A 19,666-nucleotide genomic window follows, 5' to 3' on the forward strand; every position below is an offset into this window, starting at 1 on the left:
AGTTGCATATCACGTCATTGATGTATACAAGGAAAAGGCTGCGCCCTCTTTGCATACCTTGTAAACTGTGATGTGTTCAGTACTTAACACGTTGCACATGATGACGAACTGCACATCATGATCAGCTGTCATCAATGATCAGCACATCAGCTGTTTTGATCGGCCGGTTCTTCCGACGTGGTTTCTACTGTTTCGCCAGCTTTTTCTGATATTTGTCTTCAGCTGAATGTAGATAAGTGCGAGGTACTCTCCCATAGTTGTGCAACTGTTGCTCCCTCTATTGTGAGAACGTGACTATCCCCCTCGTAGATTGTATTCGGCGGCATAGTATCTTGATTACTAACACTCTTTTAAGCTTGCTTCAGCGCATTCTTGCCGCTATAAGATCCAATTTGGTCATGCGAGGATTGTAGCAAACCGAGAAAGGTGAAATTGAAACAAGGAAAGGGCTAAGATAAAAATAGGTAAATAATAGAAATGAGGTATATAATCGTAGGTAAATAACGAAAATTAGGTAAATAATAGAAATTAGATAAATAATAGAATTTAAATAATAGAAGAGAGGTGAATAATAGAAGGTAAATAGAAGTTAAATACCAGAAATGAGGTAAACAATAGGTAAATAATAGAAATGACATAAATAATAGAAGGTAAATAATAGAAGGAAAATAATAGGTAAATAACAGAAATGAGACAAATAATTGAAGATGAATAATAGAGAAATAATAGAAATGAAGTCAATAATAGCAATGAGATAAATAATAGAAGGTAACTAATAGTCAAATAATAGGAATGAGGTATATAATAGAAGGTAAACAGCAGACGAATAATAGATAAGAGAAATAAAGAAATGCTCTCACCAAACTCTACTCCACCTCTTGTGATCACTCTGTTCTTTATGTTTTTCCTAAACTTTTAAGATTGGCGATTTGAATATATTTCAAAAAATTGGCTTAAATTTTTTAAATTTATTATTTAGCTTTAACGGTGGGCCAAAGAATTTATTTCTAGTGAATATTATTGTGTCGCTGATACTATTTTGAAATTGGTAGTACGATATAGAAAACTCTCAGATATAGCATATGCATGCTTGTTCCTTTTTATACGTGCAAAAAAATAAAATAATGTAATAATTAACATTATGTAAATAATTATGTAAATTATGTAAATAAATAATAATGTAAATAAATAAAATAGTGTAGTAATTGATATTATGTAAATATGTAAATAATATGTAAATTCTGTAAATAAATAATAATGTTAATAAATAAGATAAACAAATAAATAAAATAAAATTATATAAAATATAATATTTTTTTTTATTAAAATAAAATAAAACACAACACCACATGATGGAAAAAACGCATTAAGTAATACTGTGATGTGTTTTAACACTTGATGACACTGTCATAACACAATACCACAAGTTCTATTTTAAATCAAAATAACGTACGATGTATTGACGCTGTGATAATACAATACCATAAAAATCTGTTTCAAATCAAAATGAAACACAATGCAATACTGTGTTTTGTTTTAACACTGTGAAAACACGACAATGTGTTTTAAATAAATAAGCACATTCTGATTTAAAACGTTCGCCTTAGTTAACAAAGGCTTAGACAGAGCTGAAAAAATTAAACAACAGGGCTCAGCAGCATAATCTTAATTGCACACATTGATACCCGATTGGGTTAATCTCTACCATATCAGGGCTAATTTTATGCCCATAACTGGGATAAATACTAGGGCTAATTGAAATAATTCCATTTCCCCACTTCTAATTCTGAACTGTTATATTCTCTTTAGTACTACAAGCCTTACACTGTAGCTCTCTATTTAAAATCCTGGATTTTTCTTGTTCTTCAACATTGGTCAAATCGGTGTAATTATCAATTGCTGTAAGATATAACTACCATTTAACAAATTTTGAAATTATTGATAATGGATGGAAAGTGGGGATTCACCCAAAATGAACCTCAAGTTGTACAAATTAGGTCTAGGGCCAATAAAGTATAAAAAAAAATTTGAGTAGTGAAGAAGCATTCGTAAAACATAAGAATTAGATGATGCTTTTAGTATAATTTGAAAATATTGCTAAATGTGCTGCAAATCAAGGCCATTTCCAGGGGTGAGGATAGAAGATTTACCCCCCCCCCCCTCGAAATATTTGTCCGACTCATAAAAAAAGTACCGAAAATGAATATAAACAAGTTTTATATGTTTTTTTTTGTGTGACCCCCCCCCCCCCCGAAAAAATCCTTTTGTAGATCGCACCAGGAAAAAAAAAATCCTGGATACGGCCCTGCTGCAAATATTTAAATTAGAGTTCAGAATTCATTGGTTCAACAAAAAACTAAATTAACAAAGAAAATTAACCACCCTTTTCCCTGAGATACCAATTTAGGCCCTGAGATATCCATGTCAGGAGGCATAACAAATTTAAAACAGAATAATAATAAAAAGAGAGAAAATTCCAATAACAAGTATTTTTTATTTGTTTGAAGGTAGGGGCGTCGTTTGGGGGGCAGGGGGGGGGCAGTATTACATATTATTATCTAATCTATTTTATATAGGTTGAATTACTGGAAGCCACGGCAGGGTGGTATCCAAGAATTTTTTCGGGGGGGGGGGAGGGGGACAAAAGAATGTTTTCAGGGGGGGGGTACAAAAAAATTCAGGATGGGATTTATAAAAATAAACTTTAAAAACGCATCAGAAATTGGTTTATATTCATTTTTTACGAGTCGGTCAAACATCTCAGAGGGGGTTCAAACTTCTTAGCCCTCCCCTGGATATGCCGTTGAGCTACGGTAGATTTAGTGATTAGGTTTGACCCTGAAAACTGGACACTTCTAAAGGCTGAAGAAGATATATCAAATATTTTTTAGATGAATTGGCGAAGGACATTTTTAGGTGCTAACCATTGACTGACCGTATACAAAACAATAAGCGGTATGAAAAATATGGTTTGATCCCACTTTCGACAGTAATTATTAAAGATTTTTAAGATGGCTAGACCATGTTATAAGGATGAAGAATAATACATTGCAAAGATTATGCTTCTTGTCCTGGGGGCAATAAAAAAACCGGTCACCTCCGGATAAGTCGGGTAGAAGTCACAAGAAAGAAGTTAAAGGAAACGAGAACATAATGACAGCGGGTAAAGAGTAAGACTTTGAATATACTGGGCTGGAGGAGGAGTGTGCGCAGCTGTGTTGGCCTCAGACGGTTCGGTGCTGCAATGCCTTTCATACGTATGACTTCTTAAGTCTCCTTATAAGGTCACTTCTACTTACCTACAGTTAAATCTCCCAACGTTTTTGCGTTTTTTTTTTACTTTTGTTTTAGTTTTTCTTTTCTTTAGGTTATCAAGAAAGGAAGAAAAAAAGAAAGTATATTACCTTTAAATAAATCTAAGATTTCAAGTGAGCTCTTAAAACCATTTATTGCTGACATTAACGCAGAAATTTTCTTCTTGGAGTATATGGCTTCTTCAAAGAAGATGGCTCTACTATCTGGATGATTTAAGCTCTTACCAAGATGACCCTGCAACATGTAAGAGGGGTTAAACTCATACTTTAGCTTATTAAACCCAAAGAGTTTGAAAAAAAAACAAAAAAAAACTAGTCAATCCAGAAATAAGCTCTCTCTGGATACCTAAATAAAAAAGAAAGAAAGATAAAAAACACAGAAAATATAGAAATTATATGAACATTTTAAGAAAATCGAAAGTGTGGATAATTAAGAGGGTGGGGGTGTCAAACCTCGACCCCCTCCCTAGCGTAAGTGCCTTGGCCAAGATGAGTTGTACTTAGTAAATTATTTCACGTAGGTTTGTAAGAGACTTGGCTTAGATCCCCCACCAGGAAAAAAAATATTTGATCGACTCCTGTACTACTTTCCTAATGCAAAAAGGGTATTTTAAGAAATATATAGATAGATAGATCGTGTATTTCAAAAGCCCAAGAGCCATATACACACAAACATTTATGAAAAATAAAGAAATAACAAGAGAACAAATTACGAAACACACATTAACATGATACATAGCGAAAAGTACCTTATGGTGATTTATCGAGAAAATAAGTTTAATTCCATATAATTAATAATAATTAATTGTAAAAACTTTTCCTTCTTTCTAATCCCTTCTCTATGTACGCACCAATACGAAATATTGTGGTTGGATTACTACTTCGTAAAATTTTAGGAAGCAGCAAAACAATCCCATGTAAGTAAAGTTTCCTTATATTAGAGAGCACCTAGCATTTTCGGAGAAAATAGTCTAAATCTTCGTCCTCATCTCTACAAATAGGACACACATACCGACCAACAGGATGTACTATCCCCATGTCGAACAGCATTTGTCTGCTCTGGATTGCAAGGCTATTCGCCCTAGTTGAATCCATCAACATAAAATCATAGCCGGTAAATTGAATTTAAAATAAATTTCCTCTCCAAAACTAGGTTTAACCTGATTATAATGATTCAATGTAGCAGAATTTAAAACCAGCCCTTGCCAATACTGAATTTCTCGACCCTCTAAGATAAATCGTACCTGGCTTACTAAGTTTGTTGGTAGATCACGGGAACCAAGACCGTCATTCCATAAGTAAGGCATCCCCACTCTTTCTAGTAATGACCTGATTTGGGATGGCCACGACGTTTTCGAGCCATAACTCAAGATCTGATAATAAGCAGCTCTTACTAGTCTATCTTCATTACACCTAATGAGCTTCAACCAAAACCTAAGCATCAAAATAGACCTATGTAGTTTTAACGAAAACAGGCCCATATCACCTTTCAGAATCTGTGAATGAGTTGTCTGATGTAATCCAAACAGTCTTATATAATACTGGAGCTGGAGGAAAATAACTCCGACTTTTGTGCCGCTTCTCCGCCCCAAATCTCTGCTCCATATTCTATTACTGGTAAAATTTTTGTATTAAATATTCTTTTATGCATTTTTAGGTTTTTAATTCCCATTATCGTCGGGTTTCTAAAAATTGCAGACATGGCCACTTTGCCTTTATTAATTAGTTCATCAACATGACTCTTTAAACTTCCATTTTCCGATAAAACAAATCCAAAATATTTTATTCTTTTACTTACTTTCAGTTCCTTATTCTTTAATTTAAATCTATAATTATCTTCGCCACTTGTTTTCCTTTTTTTAAAAATAACAACTTCACTCTTTTCAACATTCAGCCTTAATTTTTTCATCGGCAAGTATTCTTCTATAAGACTCAAAGGCGTCTGCAGATCTTACGGTGTGCTAGCCACCAAAGTAATTTCATCTGCAAATAATAATAGTGATAGTTTATGGGTCCCTAGACTAACTTTCAGAGGCCATCTATTCTCTAGATAATCAACAACATCATTTAAAAAATATTAAACAATTTAGGAGAAAGAGTGCTGCCTTACTCCATTGCTTTTACTCCCAGCTTAATATTAAAAAGCCTAGAAAACCTGTTACCAACTAACACGATTCCACTCACAATAAAGTGAATATGAAGTGATTGCAATACATTTTCGACTGTGCCTCTTGTTATAGGTGGGTTAAGATAGGGATTTCTATTTGTGAAAAACAAACTTTGTATTTGTTGTTTCTATTTCAAAATTAGATCACCCCCTCCCCCAAAAAACATTTGCAACTTCCGCCTCTTATCTCAGCGTAGTAAGTAGCTTGCTCGTTTTTCTTTTTTTTTTGTTCCCTATCCCCTTTTTATGTTGTTTTTAAAACATTTTTAATGTATATATTATTTAATTTTTTTTTAGTTTTATTAGTTTTTATCTTTTTAATTAGTTGCCATTTTGCAGTTTTTAACAAAACTGACAAAGGAAGGATATATCATTCCGATATATTTTTTTAGTTGTTGTCCTTTTGTTATGATTTTCTTGTTTATTTGTTTTTTCATGGACTTCGAAATTCGAATTCGGGGCTTGTGATAGTATTTTCTCGAAATGAATATATATCTATCTATCTAGTAAGTTAGTATTTATTTAAGGTTCCTTAACAAAAAAGAATCCTTAAATGACATAAAAAAGGTGGAACCTTTTCAGTCAAAAAACAAAGCATTCCCCTCCTCTTACATTACTCCTCCTTTTATGTTCTCTGCTATTCATTTTGCTATTACGATCGGTCTTTAACCACTTAATTTAGAAACATCGGTTTTATGATTAATGAGGTTATTTTTAACCTCGAGGTTATTTTAATTATTTTTTTATTTTTAACAGAAATGTTAGCGAGTTCTACTTTTATTGTTTTTAATATTTGACAGATATAGAAGATGCTAGTGAGATTACTTGAATAAAATATCTTTAGGTATCGCCCTTTATTATAGCTGTACACCACATCAGGGTTTATTTACCCGATACATCTCATCAATTGTCATCTGCCAAAACTTAAGATCTGCATTTTTAAGTTCTCAAGAAAATCGCAAAACAGTTACTTTTTTATTTTTGGAACAGGAGAAAAAGATGAGGATACAGAGATTAATGTATAGTTTTTTTTCAGTTTCCATTTTCCTCCTGTCTTTACCTGTCTTTACCTCCTGTCTTTACCTTTAGTTTTTTTTCAGTTTCCATTTTCCTCCTGTCTTTACCTGTCTTTACCTCCTGTCTTTACCTTTAGTTTTTTTTCAGTTTCCATTTTCCTCCTGTCTTTACCCTGGATCTTACAACTGGTGTAAAAACCAAGAACCTACAAAGGTACTTAGAAACATATAAATGCCAAGAATCTACAAGGGTACTTAGAAATTTATAAACACCAAGAATCTTTAAAGTACTTACAAATTTACAATTACCTAGAATCTGCAAAGGTAGTTAAATATTTATAAATACCGAGAATCTACAAAGGTACTTAAAAATTCACAAATACAAGAATCAACAAAGCTACTTAGAAACTTGCAAATACTAAGAATCTACAAGGGTACTTAGGATTTATAAAACCAAGAATCTACAAAAGTACACAAACATTTATCAATACCAAGAATCTACAAAAGTAATAAAAAATTTATAAATATCAAAAATCTATAAAGGTACCTAGAAGTTTATAAACACCAAGAATCTACAAAAGTACTTAGAAATTTACCAATACCAAGGATCTATAAAGGTACTTAGAAACTTATACCAAGAGAAGAAACTACTCTCTAATTGTCAAAAAGTTTTCTTTTTTAAGCGGACTTCAAATAAGGAACTTTAAGAGGAACTTTTATTATTCTGAAACCTCCTCCTCGGAGAACTTAAGACGAATAAATGACAACTGCAAAGATAAACAGAAATAAATGTTACAATCTGTGCAACAAATTTTGCTATAAGAGAGTAATTTGTTTTTTATTTCACAATTAATAACTATTAATTTAATGACTTAGTGACTAACTATATTTAAAAAAACATGGGTATGTACAATTTAATGACTAAGAAAATGACTTAAAAACATGGGTATGTACAATTTAATGACTAATAACTATTAAGTTAATGACTTAATGAAAAATTATATTTAAAAAAACATGGGTATGTACAATTTAATGACTAATAACTATTAATTTAATGACTTAGTGACTAATTACATTTAAAAAAACATGGGTATGTACAATTTAATGACTAATAACTATTAATTTAATGACTTAATGACTAATTATATTAAAAAAACATGGGTATGTACAATTTAATGACTAATAACTATTAAGTTAATGACTTAATGAAAAATTACATTTAAAAAACATGGGTATGTACAATTTAATGACTAATAACTATTAATTTAATGACTTAGTGACTAATTACATTTAAAAAAACATGGGTATGTACAATTTAATGACTAATAACTATTAATTTAATGACTTAATGACTAATTATATTAAAAAAACATGGGTATGTACAATTTAATGACCAGAAACTATTAATTTAATGACTTAATGACTAATTACATTAAAAAAAACACGGGTATGTACAATTTAATGACTAATAACTATTAATTTAATGACTTAATGACAAATTACATTTAAAAAAACATGGGTATGTACAATTTAATGACTAATAACTATTAATTTAATGACTTAGTGACTAATTACATAAAAAAAACATGGGTATGTACAATTTAATGACTAATAACTATTAATTTAATGACTTAATGACTAATTATATTAAAAAAACATGGGTATGTACAATTTAATGACTAGAAACTATTAATTTAATGACTTAATGACTAATTACATTAAAAAAAACATGGGTATGTACAATTTAATGACTAATAACTATTAATTTAATGACTTAATGACTAATTACATTAAAAAAAAACATGGGTAGGTACAATTTATTGACTAAGAAAGACACATTTATAATTTTGCAGTCCTTTTCATGTATTAATCAAAAATACTTTTTGCACAAAACAAGTTGTTAAAAAAAAAGTAAAGAACTTCATTCAACCAAAAATGAAAAAAAACAGAATCAAATAATCTACCTAGCACACAACTACCAAAAATCAGTATCAATATATAAATAAAACTCAAAACAAACAGAAATCAAAATAACTCAAACTGAAAACGAGCAAAAATTATCCTGAGTAGGGTTCTAAACCCTATACTTTATAAAAGCCAGAATATAATTTGTACTTTACTGAAAAAAATTCAAATGAATTTATTGAAAAAATACGCATTGTCAGTTTAATATACATAGGCTGATATTTATTCCTTAAAATCTTAATTAATTTCTGTTTTCTTAAAGTTATAAGTGAAAACATATAAAAGAATTTTAAATGTTAAAGTGAAAGAATTTTAAAGTGAAAGAATCTATAAAAAGCTTATATGCCCCCAGGGCATAACTTACAACCCTTGTCCTGAGGGCTCTGAGGGGGTTATCATCCTCAAAGACCTAATTTCCAAAACTTAACTACGTTGAACAAAATGGCTATATAAAAATTTTGATCGGATGTGTTTGAAGAAAAGGTAGGCATGAGAGGGGGGTTAGTTGCCCACCAATCACTTTCGACCATTAAAAAGGGCACTAGCCCTTTGAATTTCCAATCGAATGATCCCCTTTTAAAGTTTCTAAGACAAAACTTTCTATAAAAACATTATATGCCCCAATGGCATAACTTACAACCCTTGCCTTGATGGCTGTGGGGGAGTGTCCTCCTCAAAAACATAATTTCTATCTGGAAATCAACAACGCTGAACAAAATGGCTATCTCATAATTTTGATTGGATGTGTTTGGGGAAACGGTGAGCGTGGAAGGGGTTTTAGTTGCCTTCCAGTCACTTTCGAATATTAAAAAGGGCACAGGCCACTCCAATTTCCAATCGAATGAGCCCTTTTCGAAGTTTCTACGACAACTCTTTCGATATCAAGTGCCCTGGTAAACCAAAAAATAAATTATAAATAATACATTCTGCCAACATCGTTCTTTACTTAGGCAGCGCTATTGCGGTGCCTATGATTAGAGGTTTTCACTTCTGCATAATGAGAAACTAGCAAAATCAGTCATATTTTGTGCTGCAATTTGTGTAGGATTATATCAGATATTTTTAGATTCTACTTCAAGTCACAGCTCAAGATATGCTACTGCTACTACTACTAACAACTCACCGCAGCACCAAGCCACCTGAGTCCAACACAGCTACGCTGTGTTGGCCTCGCTTTAAATCTGTCTGAAACATTACCCGGTAGTTATATGATATAGCCCCTACCACTCAAGCTGTTCGTTCATTGACGCATTACAGAACCGGTTTTTTTCGTTATTTTATTTCAGCATACAGCGAGACATAGCCAAGAGAACAGACAAAAACGATATAAAACATATATCACGGAATGTATATTTGCACGTTAGGGGGTGGGGGTATAGTATTCGGACAGTGCGAAATTAGAAAACAATTCTTACTACAATAATATGCAGAATAATTGCACCCAACATATTACGCATGCAGACCCCCTATACTTACCCCCCCCTCCCCCAAATGAGCAAATATATATCCCAAATTTGTTTCTAAAGTAATATATTTTTATCATGCTTTTGTATATTTCATTAGGATTGAGCGTCAGAGAAACATATTAGAAGAAGAACATTAGGTAGGGCGTATATGATAAAAGTACCTGTTGCCCTTTTTATAAAAAAAAGAGAAAAAAACGACTTTTCATGTACAATTTTAAATAAGGGAGATATCAGGGTATAGAGAGACAACCATAGACAGAAAAAGATAAAAAGTTAGAGAAAGATAGGAGAAAAGAGATGGAGAAAGAGATACACAGGACAGAGAGAGAGAAAGAGAGGGAGGGCGAGTGAGTCAGAGAGAGAAAGTGAGAAAAGAGCAATATGGAGTAGAAGAAAAAGAAAAATAAGGGGAAGGGAGAAGATAGAAAGAGACACGTTTTACATAATAAAAAGTAAACAGCATACCTGGCTATGAATTTTGCTAACAAGCCTTTCTAAATCCGGTAAGGTTTTCATTAATTTCCTAGCATCTGAGAGTATTCCTTGAAATTTTAAAAGGTCTTCAACTGCCATCTGGCGATCCGTAATGGCTGAGACGCTACACAAGGGATTGCAAAGCCATTGCTGAAATAAACGTTTACCAAAATGTGTGGTGCAGTGGTCCAGTCTCTCAGAAAGAGTACCTTCAGTGCCACCTATAAAATATGAACATTTTACACAGGATAAACCGTAGGTAAATTCCCTAACTGTTTTTAAAGGGTAAACACTTACGCGTGATAATCCCAAAATAACTCCGTATCCACTACAACAACAACATAAAAAAAAATATATCAGTGATAGAAAATTGTTCATGTTTGAAAGTAGAAAAATAAAACTGGATAAAAAAGAGCACAAGTCTCAATCTAATCAACTCTTTCTATAAAATATCATTATTCATAAGGAACAATAGCAGGTAAATTCCATATGCTAACTGCAAAGGATAAACATTTACACTTGGTAAATTTCATATAAACTATGACAAGTTCATAGTTCGCTATCATGGTATTCAGAAAAGAGGGCATATTGAGGCTTCCTCGCCTAGTTTCAAGTAGGACTACTTTTTCAGTTATATATAGACTTGACTTAAGGCTCTTGCCGAGGGTTCGGCGTAGAGAACGATGAGACCAGGCGCCTCCAGGTTGACCTATCGCTTGCCAAAAAAAACAAATAAACACACATCCGTGATCTTTCTTCTGGCAAAAAATACAAAATTCCACATTTGTTCAGATAGAAGCTTGAAACCTCTACTGTAGGGTTCTCTGATACGCTGAATCTGATGGTGTGATTTTCATTAAGGTTCTATGAATTTTGAGGGGGTATTTCCTCTTTCTCCCTTTTTTCGAAAATAAGGCAAATTTTCTCAGGCACGTAAATTTTGATGGTTAAGACTGAATTTGCAGAAACTTATATATTTGAAAATACCATAAGAAACTGATTCTTTTCACGCATTTGTTGGCATCCAAATTTCGCTTTTTATAGTTTTGGTTACTATTAAGCTTGGTTGCTCATTAGTTACAGCTGGTTACCACGAACTGTTTGATTGTTGGTTTTTATTATTCAAAAATTGTGATCACAATATTATGTAGTTTAAAAGTGTGTGAAATATTTCTGTTAATATTTCTTAGTACATGGTTTCACAATCCAATTCCTTATATATTACATTCATCTTCTTTTGTTAGTAGCACAACCTAGCAACCGACACTTTTGGTGTCGGTTGCAACCGATCGGTTACCGATCGATACCTTTTTGTGGTATTTGAAAATAAATTATTACTACAACAAGAAAAACCCATAAAAAAAAGTCATGAATAGAAAAAGTAGCTCAAGTCTGAAGATAGAAAGAAGGACGGAAAGAAGAAAGGGCCATTCTCTCTAGCTGGCCCTGGCTCTTAAAATGACCAGTTTCAGTTCTATTTATAAGCAAAGAATTTTGGTTCTCTTTCTTTTTTCTTTTGTTTTTTTAATTTTATTACTATGTTTAAAGGGGTTACTCCAAGCAAGCGAAAGCTTTAGGAGGGTTATTTATTCTGTTGTATTGCTCTTTTTAGTTGTTTCTTTTTTGTTTTTGTTGTTGTTGCTTTTTTTTCGTGAATAAATCCCGATATTAAATTGAAAATCAATTGACACGTGGTAATCAACGGCAAAATCCGGTATATACTATGATATAGAAAACCCGCCAACAAAATTCCAGAAAACAAAAATCACCAATAGAAAATCACTCAAGTGTTTAAGCACAAAGATAGATGGAGAAAATAGGGTAGGGCTCAGCCTGGTCATGTCTCTCGAAGAGAGTAGCCTATCTTAGGCGCTACCAATTAAAGATAAATCTTTATGCGGGAAAATCCCGGGCAAAATTTTTTAACACTGCAAAATAAAAAATTCCAAAAGCAATCACTAGGCCTATAAGTAAATAAAACATTGAAGAAATAAAAAAAAGGTCAGTTCCAATCTGGCCACGGCTTTTAAAAAGAGAACCGTAAGTGCAACTATTTAAGGATGAATTTTTACAAAAGATAATACCCAGAAAAACCCGTTACGACCGGAAAAAACTGTACACAAAATTACGGAAGAAATTACAACACGAAAAACCCAGATACAAAATTAAAAAAACGAAAATTCCTAACAGGAATTAACAAAACCTGTAAATAAAAAGAAGGATGGAACAAATAAAGGGTCAGTTCCAGCCCAACGGAGAAAAAAAAATTACAAATCGAAAGCAACCGAAGTCTGTAAGTACATAAAAGAGATAAGAAAAAGTAGAGAGTAAATCCGAACGTGATCACAAAGAAAAATCACAAACAGAAAGCGACCGAATCCTGAAAGTACAAGAAAAGATGACAAAAAAAAGAGAGTCAGTCGGAAAGTGATCCCCCCCCCCCCCCAAAAAAAAAATCACAAATAAGAATCGGCCAAAGCTTTCCAGAAGAAAGAAGGATGGAAAAAATAGAAGGACAGTCCCAATCTGGCCGTGGCTCTCACCAAGAGTAGCTTCTGTGCAATTATTGAAGCATGGATGTTTACATGGAATCCGTACACGTTACGACATAAAAAATTCTTATACAAATTCCGAAGAATAAATTAAAAAAAAAATTATTCAAAACCTGTAAATAGTAAGAAGGATGAAAAAAAAAAAAAAATAGGATAAGTCTCAACCTGGCCAATTCTTTAAAAGAGTACTTACAGTGCCCCCAATAACAAATCAATAATTAGTTGGGATGATCAAAATTAAATCCCAATACACAACGATAGGAAAAATTCGTACACGAAAATTAAAAAAAAGGATATAAATCCCTTTTTAATAGTTTCCCAATCGTGTCCCTTCTTTTTTACAAATTTATAGTATAACTTTCAGAACTACTGAGTTCTATTTGACACTTTCGGCTTCTCCGCTGAGATGTCCTCAATTCGTTACATTTGAAAAGAAAAAAATAATATAAACCGTTACCCCTTAACTTAGGAAAGCTAACATGGGGGCAAACATTCTTAGCATAGAATTTTAATTTTATTCATAACAGATTCATTTTTAATTTGAGAATTTTTATATATTTGTTTTATATTTTAAAAAAGGAAATTTAGAATAAAAAAGGGTTTGCTTTTAAAACGTTTGAAAAATTTGACGCTATAACACACAACCAAGAAATATAATTACAGAAGGGCGAAACTGGAGTAGAATGTGTGTAGTAGGACATCAGCATTAAAAAATTATCTATATTACACGAGAATCATATTACATATATTATTACATTATATAATATAACTATATATATATATAATATAAGAAAACTTTAAAAGATTAGTTGATATGTGTTTTCTTTTAATTGGTTTATTGATAATGGTATGTGATTGATAAAAAATATTGCATATAATGTTAAATAACGATATTAGGAGAATATTAACATCACTTGAACACATGCTATGCCCAAAGCCAATAACGTAGGCTAAGAATTTTAGTTCACAAAAATTTAGCTACGTAATCACCTAATATCTGTAACTCTCACCCAATTGCTAATCTTTCACTTAAAAAGAGAAAAAAAAAGAAAAAAAGAAAAAAACGTCGTCATTTTTGTGTTAAACTTTTTGGCAACAAGCTTTAATGAGAAAAACACTAATAGAGATCAAATTTGGATCTTAAAGCCCGGCTATTCTATTATCTTAATGTTTGTGCTTAAATTTTCAGTTCTTCACTGGTATTAAAATATCCAGATATTAAAATATCTTTCCTTATTCAGCTTAGTTTTATCTCATTTGTAAATTATGTTTTACCTATTGGTGAAATTTGCTCTTAAATTCATTTTAATCTGTATGGTAAAAACCAGGTACTAATCATATCCATTATTAGCTTTTCCAAAGATAGTCAGCTAGTTCCCCACCATCACAAGAGAGTATACGTTACGTTTTTTTGTGCCTGTCTTGAGCAAAGATTTGCGGCTAAGTCGGTCCTCCACGCCACCAAGTTAAGGAGTCGTACCCACTCTTTAATTCTGTAAGAGCAAACGATGGGAAGAAAATTAATTATGGGAAAGGTTAAAATATTTCAATTTCACAGCAATTTTAGCGTTCTGAAGTACAGAAGCCAGCTTACCGAGGGCGTTGTTTTCAAGAACATCGAGATTTTTCATGGTAATGGCATCAAGCACCATGAATCTACCAAAAGCGTCCTTTTTCTTATCAGGGGTATATTCATCCACAGGGGTATATTCCATAAATTTCTTCATTGAAAACAGTTCCTGGTCCAATTTGCAGGCCATAAGATACCATGCAATCCCACCAAGAGATTTAACAGCTAATGCCTTATCTGCCTTGGGATTAAGGCCAAGTGTTGAACCTAGAAATATGTGAATAAAGAAATACAGAAAAATTCAATTACTTTTAATCATAGAAAAGGTGCAAGGCCAATAATAACAAAAGAAATTGGATATATTTCCGACCAATACTCACGAACAATGAAGAACTTGAACCACCCAACATGAAACCGTGAGACAGGTTATGTAGCAAACCTCTAACATACCTCATTTACTTTTATTGAACTTAAAAACAAACAACTTTATGATCATAGACATTGCGACGTTTCAAAGACATTGAGACGTCTTTGATTCATTTTTGCTTCCAAAGCAGGCATGTGCACCTATATGTTTTTTAGGGGGAGGGGTGGTGTCAAAAATTGATGTTTTTTTTGGGGGGCGGGGGGGGGCTGTACCGATTAGGTTATTTATTTCTGAATGGAATCACTTCTAGAGATAAATAATTGTGCATTTTCTTTGTTTTTCAGGGTCTTCCTTCTTATTTTTCTCTCTTTCTTCTTCTTTTTCAATTTTTATGCTCAGAACATACTGTGGTCATTAGTCCTCGATCTCTGCCATTTCTTTTGTTACCTTATCGGGTTTTAAACATTGAGGATTTTTCTATTTTGGAAAATATCCAACTTTTTATCTCTTTCCTATTTATATTTCTTCGATTTTTAACAGTCGCTTTATGGACAAACGTTTTCTAATACTTTAAAAGAAAAGAAGCTAAGCTAAGCCAATCAAACTAAAGAGGTTTTCAGGATTTAAAAAGGGATACCGGGGATATCTAATTAAAGTGAATTACAGGATTTAAAATGGAATAATCTCCTTACTTATTTTTTGCGAATTCACCTATACGTAAAGAGTAAAACTTCCTGTAAACCTCTAGGATATTTACTTATTTAATTATGTATTTATTTATTCAGAGTATTTATAGAACAATATTCATTTATATAGAATTTATTTATATAATAATAAAGAAATCCATGACGAGTGCCCTGACAAAGATAGGCTGGGTATAAAAAGTTGGAACTGTTCCCGTGTTGTGAGATGGTTTGGGGTCTCTGTTCCGTCATAAGCGTCTTCTTCCGTCACTATCCCCGAAAGGAAAACCCGGATTGTGTGGCTTCATAGACGCGTCATGGTGGACCTTTCACGAGTTTGCCTTGCCAGAACCATGGCTGCAAATGGCGCTGCAGTGCGACCATGAGGAATGGCACCCCTTGAAGAAATTACAGCCTAGTAAACAACATGGCATTTGTACTGGTTATTAAATAAAAAAAAACAAGTTTTTTAAACTGAAAGCAAGGAGCGACGTTAAAACTTAAAACGCACACAGGTTAGACTGGACATGAAAGAGGCTGGCCTCTATTTAGCGCTTTGCTCTTTACACTTAAGTTTTTTGTTGTTTTAAAAAATAAAATTGTGTGAAAGCGTCAACATTTTGACCAAAGCGCGAGGCGTTGAGGAGGGGACAGCCCCTTTCATATACGGAATAATTTCTGTTCGTTTTAAGTGTTTGACATCGAACTGTTTGATATCGGAAGCCACAGTGATGACAGTGGTTAAGAATGGTTCTGATAAGTGAGGTCTCCGAACGGAGGTGTATTTGCTAGATGCTGTACAGAGGAATTTGCTAAGCATTTTTTTGGGCACCCATTTTAAACAGTAAACTGTACAAAAAGGTTATTCTATTCCCCTTTCTAGGGCAATAATGAATAAAAGGTTTAGATGGCTATTACACGTTCTGCAGATGAAGGATGACGAATTGCCAAAGACCGTCCTTTTTGGCCAACCATCTAGGGCCAAACGAAAAGGAGGTCGTTCCTGAATTGAGCCGGAGGAGGTCGTAAGGAAGGATTTAAGACAAACTGGAAATTCATTGGAGGGTGTAAATAGGGAGGCTTTAATAGATTTGGAAGGAGGTGGAGCGTAAGTAGCTATGTTGTCCTTAGGCGGCTTGGTGCTGCAGTGAGTTATTACTATTATTAGTAATAGTAGTAATAATTAGTAGTATATTAGTAATTAGTAGTATGGTAGCAATTAGTAGTAATAATAACTCTGAATTAGCATCTAGTTGACATATTTGCTACTTTGAACAGAAACGTATGGAAGAACTAATTTTAGGGAAAGAAGGGGTGAATTAGACGCTTGAAGAAGCTTTTGATTCGTTCAAAATGCTTGATTTAGAGGTGTCTCAAATGGAGCAAAAGTGCTATGGTTCCGACGTATATAAGGTATGTATATAGTAAGAATAATTCAATATATATAATTCTAAAATCTATTTTTAAAAGAAAGGAATTGTAGTCTATGTTCACGCATTTTCCTCCTAGATGTAAATATCTGAGCATTTATTCACTTTTGTTTAAGTTGCCTGTTTTTTATTCGATGTATGGTACCACTCCTCTAATTCTTATTCTTAAAAGAGTTCGAAAATTCACTTTATTTTATTTATTCAATTTTATTTTGTCGTCGTTGTTTTTCCCGTTTCCCCATTTGGAAAAAATTTTCCCTATTTTTGTAGTCGATGTTTTTGCAGCAGGCCCGGCTACCCTTGAGTATACTACTACTACTACTACTACTAACCACTCACCGCAGGACCAAGCCGCCTGAGGCCAACACAGCTACGCACGCTCCTCCTCCATTCCAATCTATTCAAAGCCTCCCTTTTTACACCCACCCACGATGTTCCCATTTCCTTTCAATCTTTTTTTATGATGTCCTCCCATCCCATACAAGGACGACCTGCTATCCGTTTCGCCCTAGGCGGTTGGCCAAAAAGAACAATCTTCGGCAATCTGTCATCCTTCATCCGCACAACCTGCCTCAACCTTTCTTTAATTATAGCCCTAGAGAGCGGTATTGAACCACATTTTTCGTATAGCCTATTGTTTGAAATACGGTCAGTCAGCCGGGTACCCAGAACAATCCTAAAGCAATTTCTATGGAAAACATCTAACAATTCTTCATCCGCTTTTCTGAGCGTCCATGCTTAAGAGCCATATGTAACCATTGTCATCCCTTCAGCTTCTAATATTCTAATCTTGGTTTGCAGACTTATCTTCCTATTCTTCCAAACGTTTTTTAGCTGTGAAAAAACACCCTAATTCTTGGCTATTCTACTTTTGACATCTTCACTGCTCCCACCACTTTCTACTAATAATACTACCAAGGTAAGTGAAGCGGCCTTGCTTACCTTCACCTTATTCCTAGATGACGTTATCCCAACGTCACCTTTTCATCTTCACTTATTCCTAGCCTTAGTGACTTAGTCTTCCTAACATTAATTTTCAAACCTATTCTAGTACCTTGAACTCTCTAAACCTCTAAAACTTCATTCATTTTGCTCACACTTTCATCTAGGATGATTAAATCATCAGCATAATCCAAGTCTAGGAGACTTTCCTCCTCCCCATTTGATTCCGTGGTCCCATTGCCTTTCCTGTGCTCCTTAAGACAAAGTCCATCAAAATAACCCATATAAAGGGGAATAGAACACAGCCCTGCTTAACTCCTAATTTAATACAAAACCAGCTGCTAACCTCATTTCCTACTTTAACCGCAGCAGTGTTATTCTCGTACATAGCACTAATCCCTTTAATGTATTTGTCTGGTATACCATACAAGGATAAAACCTCTACTTAAGTTCTTCTATCAACAGAATCGAACGCTTGCTCATAATCTATAAAACTGAGGACCAAAGGTGTTTGAAAACTCAGGCACTTCTCAATTATTAACCTAAGAGTGAAAATTTAGTCGACACATTCTCTACCTTTTCTAAAACCGCACTGTTCTTCTCTTAAAGCTTTGTCTACGGCATCTCTCAGTCTAAAAAGTATCATATTACTAAGTAATTTACTAGCTACAGAAACCAGACTAATCCCTCGATAATTAACACACTCATTTTTATCACCTTTCTTATAAAGTCGCTTAATTAAGGTTTTCCTAAAATCGTTAGGTACTTCCCCTTTTTCAAAAATCATGTTCATAATCGTCAGTAACTTATTTCTAACTTCAGAGCCACCATATTTAAGAAACTCATTTACCACCCTATCAGCACCTGGAGCCTTATTATTTTTCAGTCCTTTTAGTGCTGTCGCTAATTCCTCCCCACAAAACAAATCTTCCTTCACATCCAAGGTATCACAAACTTTTTAACTGTCCTCTATATCTCTTCCTTCAACTCTATATCGGTTGAGCAAATTCTCAAAATGTTCGGCCCATCTCTCTTTAGTTTTTTCCTTATCCCTAATTGCGGCCCCATTCCTATCTGTAACTGGGCCAAGTCCGCATTGACTACTCCCTCTCAATTTGTTAACATGGCAGTACAATATTTTATTATAATGCCGTGTAGCTGCATCTTCCAGACCATTGGCAATGTTATCCATGACCTCCACTTCACATCTCATTAGTTCATCCTGTAAGGCTTTCTCCAATTTCTTTACATTCCTTTTGTTTTCATATGATCTATCACTCAGATAATTCTTGTACAAGTCCCTTTCTCCTTTCTATCAAACATAAAGATTTTTCACTAATATTCTGAGCTGCAGTTCTAGCTTTCTTCCCTAAGACACCTTCAGCAACTTCACAAATTATTTTTCTAAAATTATTCCAACCATCTTCCACATTATCAAATTTTAAACTCTCAAGTTTACTTTTCAACTGTTCCTGGAAAGTGTCTCTCAAATTATTATCCTGGAGTCTACCAACATAATAACTTCCCGGGAGGTAGTTACCCTTCCGATACTTCAGCTTTAAATTAACCCTTGACACTACTAGATGGTGATCTTTACTTCTATCACCAGTAACAGGACTTCAATATGCCCCAGTATCTTGTAATCGATCCTGCCAGTCTTCGGTTTAAAATAATGTAATCGATAAGGTTAGTTGTCATACTGTGAAGTGAATACGATGTT

General features: G+C 33.5%; 1 protein-coding gene across 1 annotated transcript in view; it reads right to left on the reverse strand.

Moving 5' to 3' along the window:
- The window catches only part of LOC148947534 (DNA mismatch repair protein Msh6-like), a 281,626-nt gene that overhangs the window by 94,615 nt on the left and 167,345 nt on the right, over window positions 1-19,666 (reverse strand). The window contains exons 10-12 of the mRNA XM_089095293.1: window positions 14,549-14,791; window positions 10,394-10,623; window positions 3,405-3,549 (exon numbers count right to left, since the gene is read on the reverse strand). Coding sequence (XP_088951419.1) covers window positions 3,405-3,549; window positions 10,394-10,623; window positions 14,549-14,791 — 618 coding nt within the window. The remainder of the gene's footprint in view (window positions 1-3,404; window positions 3,550-10,393; window positions 10,624-14,548; window positions 14,792-19,666) is intronic.

The sequence above is a fragment of the Artemia sp. Qi Xiang Cuo genome, chromosome 10 (genome assembly GCF_049724085.1).
Source record: "Artemia sp. Qi Xiang Cuo chromosome 10, ASM4972408v1, whole genome shotgun sequence".
Classification (NCBI taxonomy): domain Eukaryota; kingdom Metazoa; phylum Arthropoda; class Branchiopoda; order Anostraca; family Artemiidae; genus Artemia; species Artemia sp. Qi Xiang Cuo.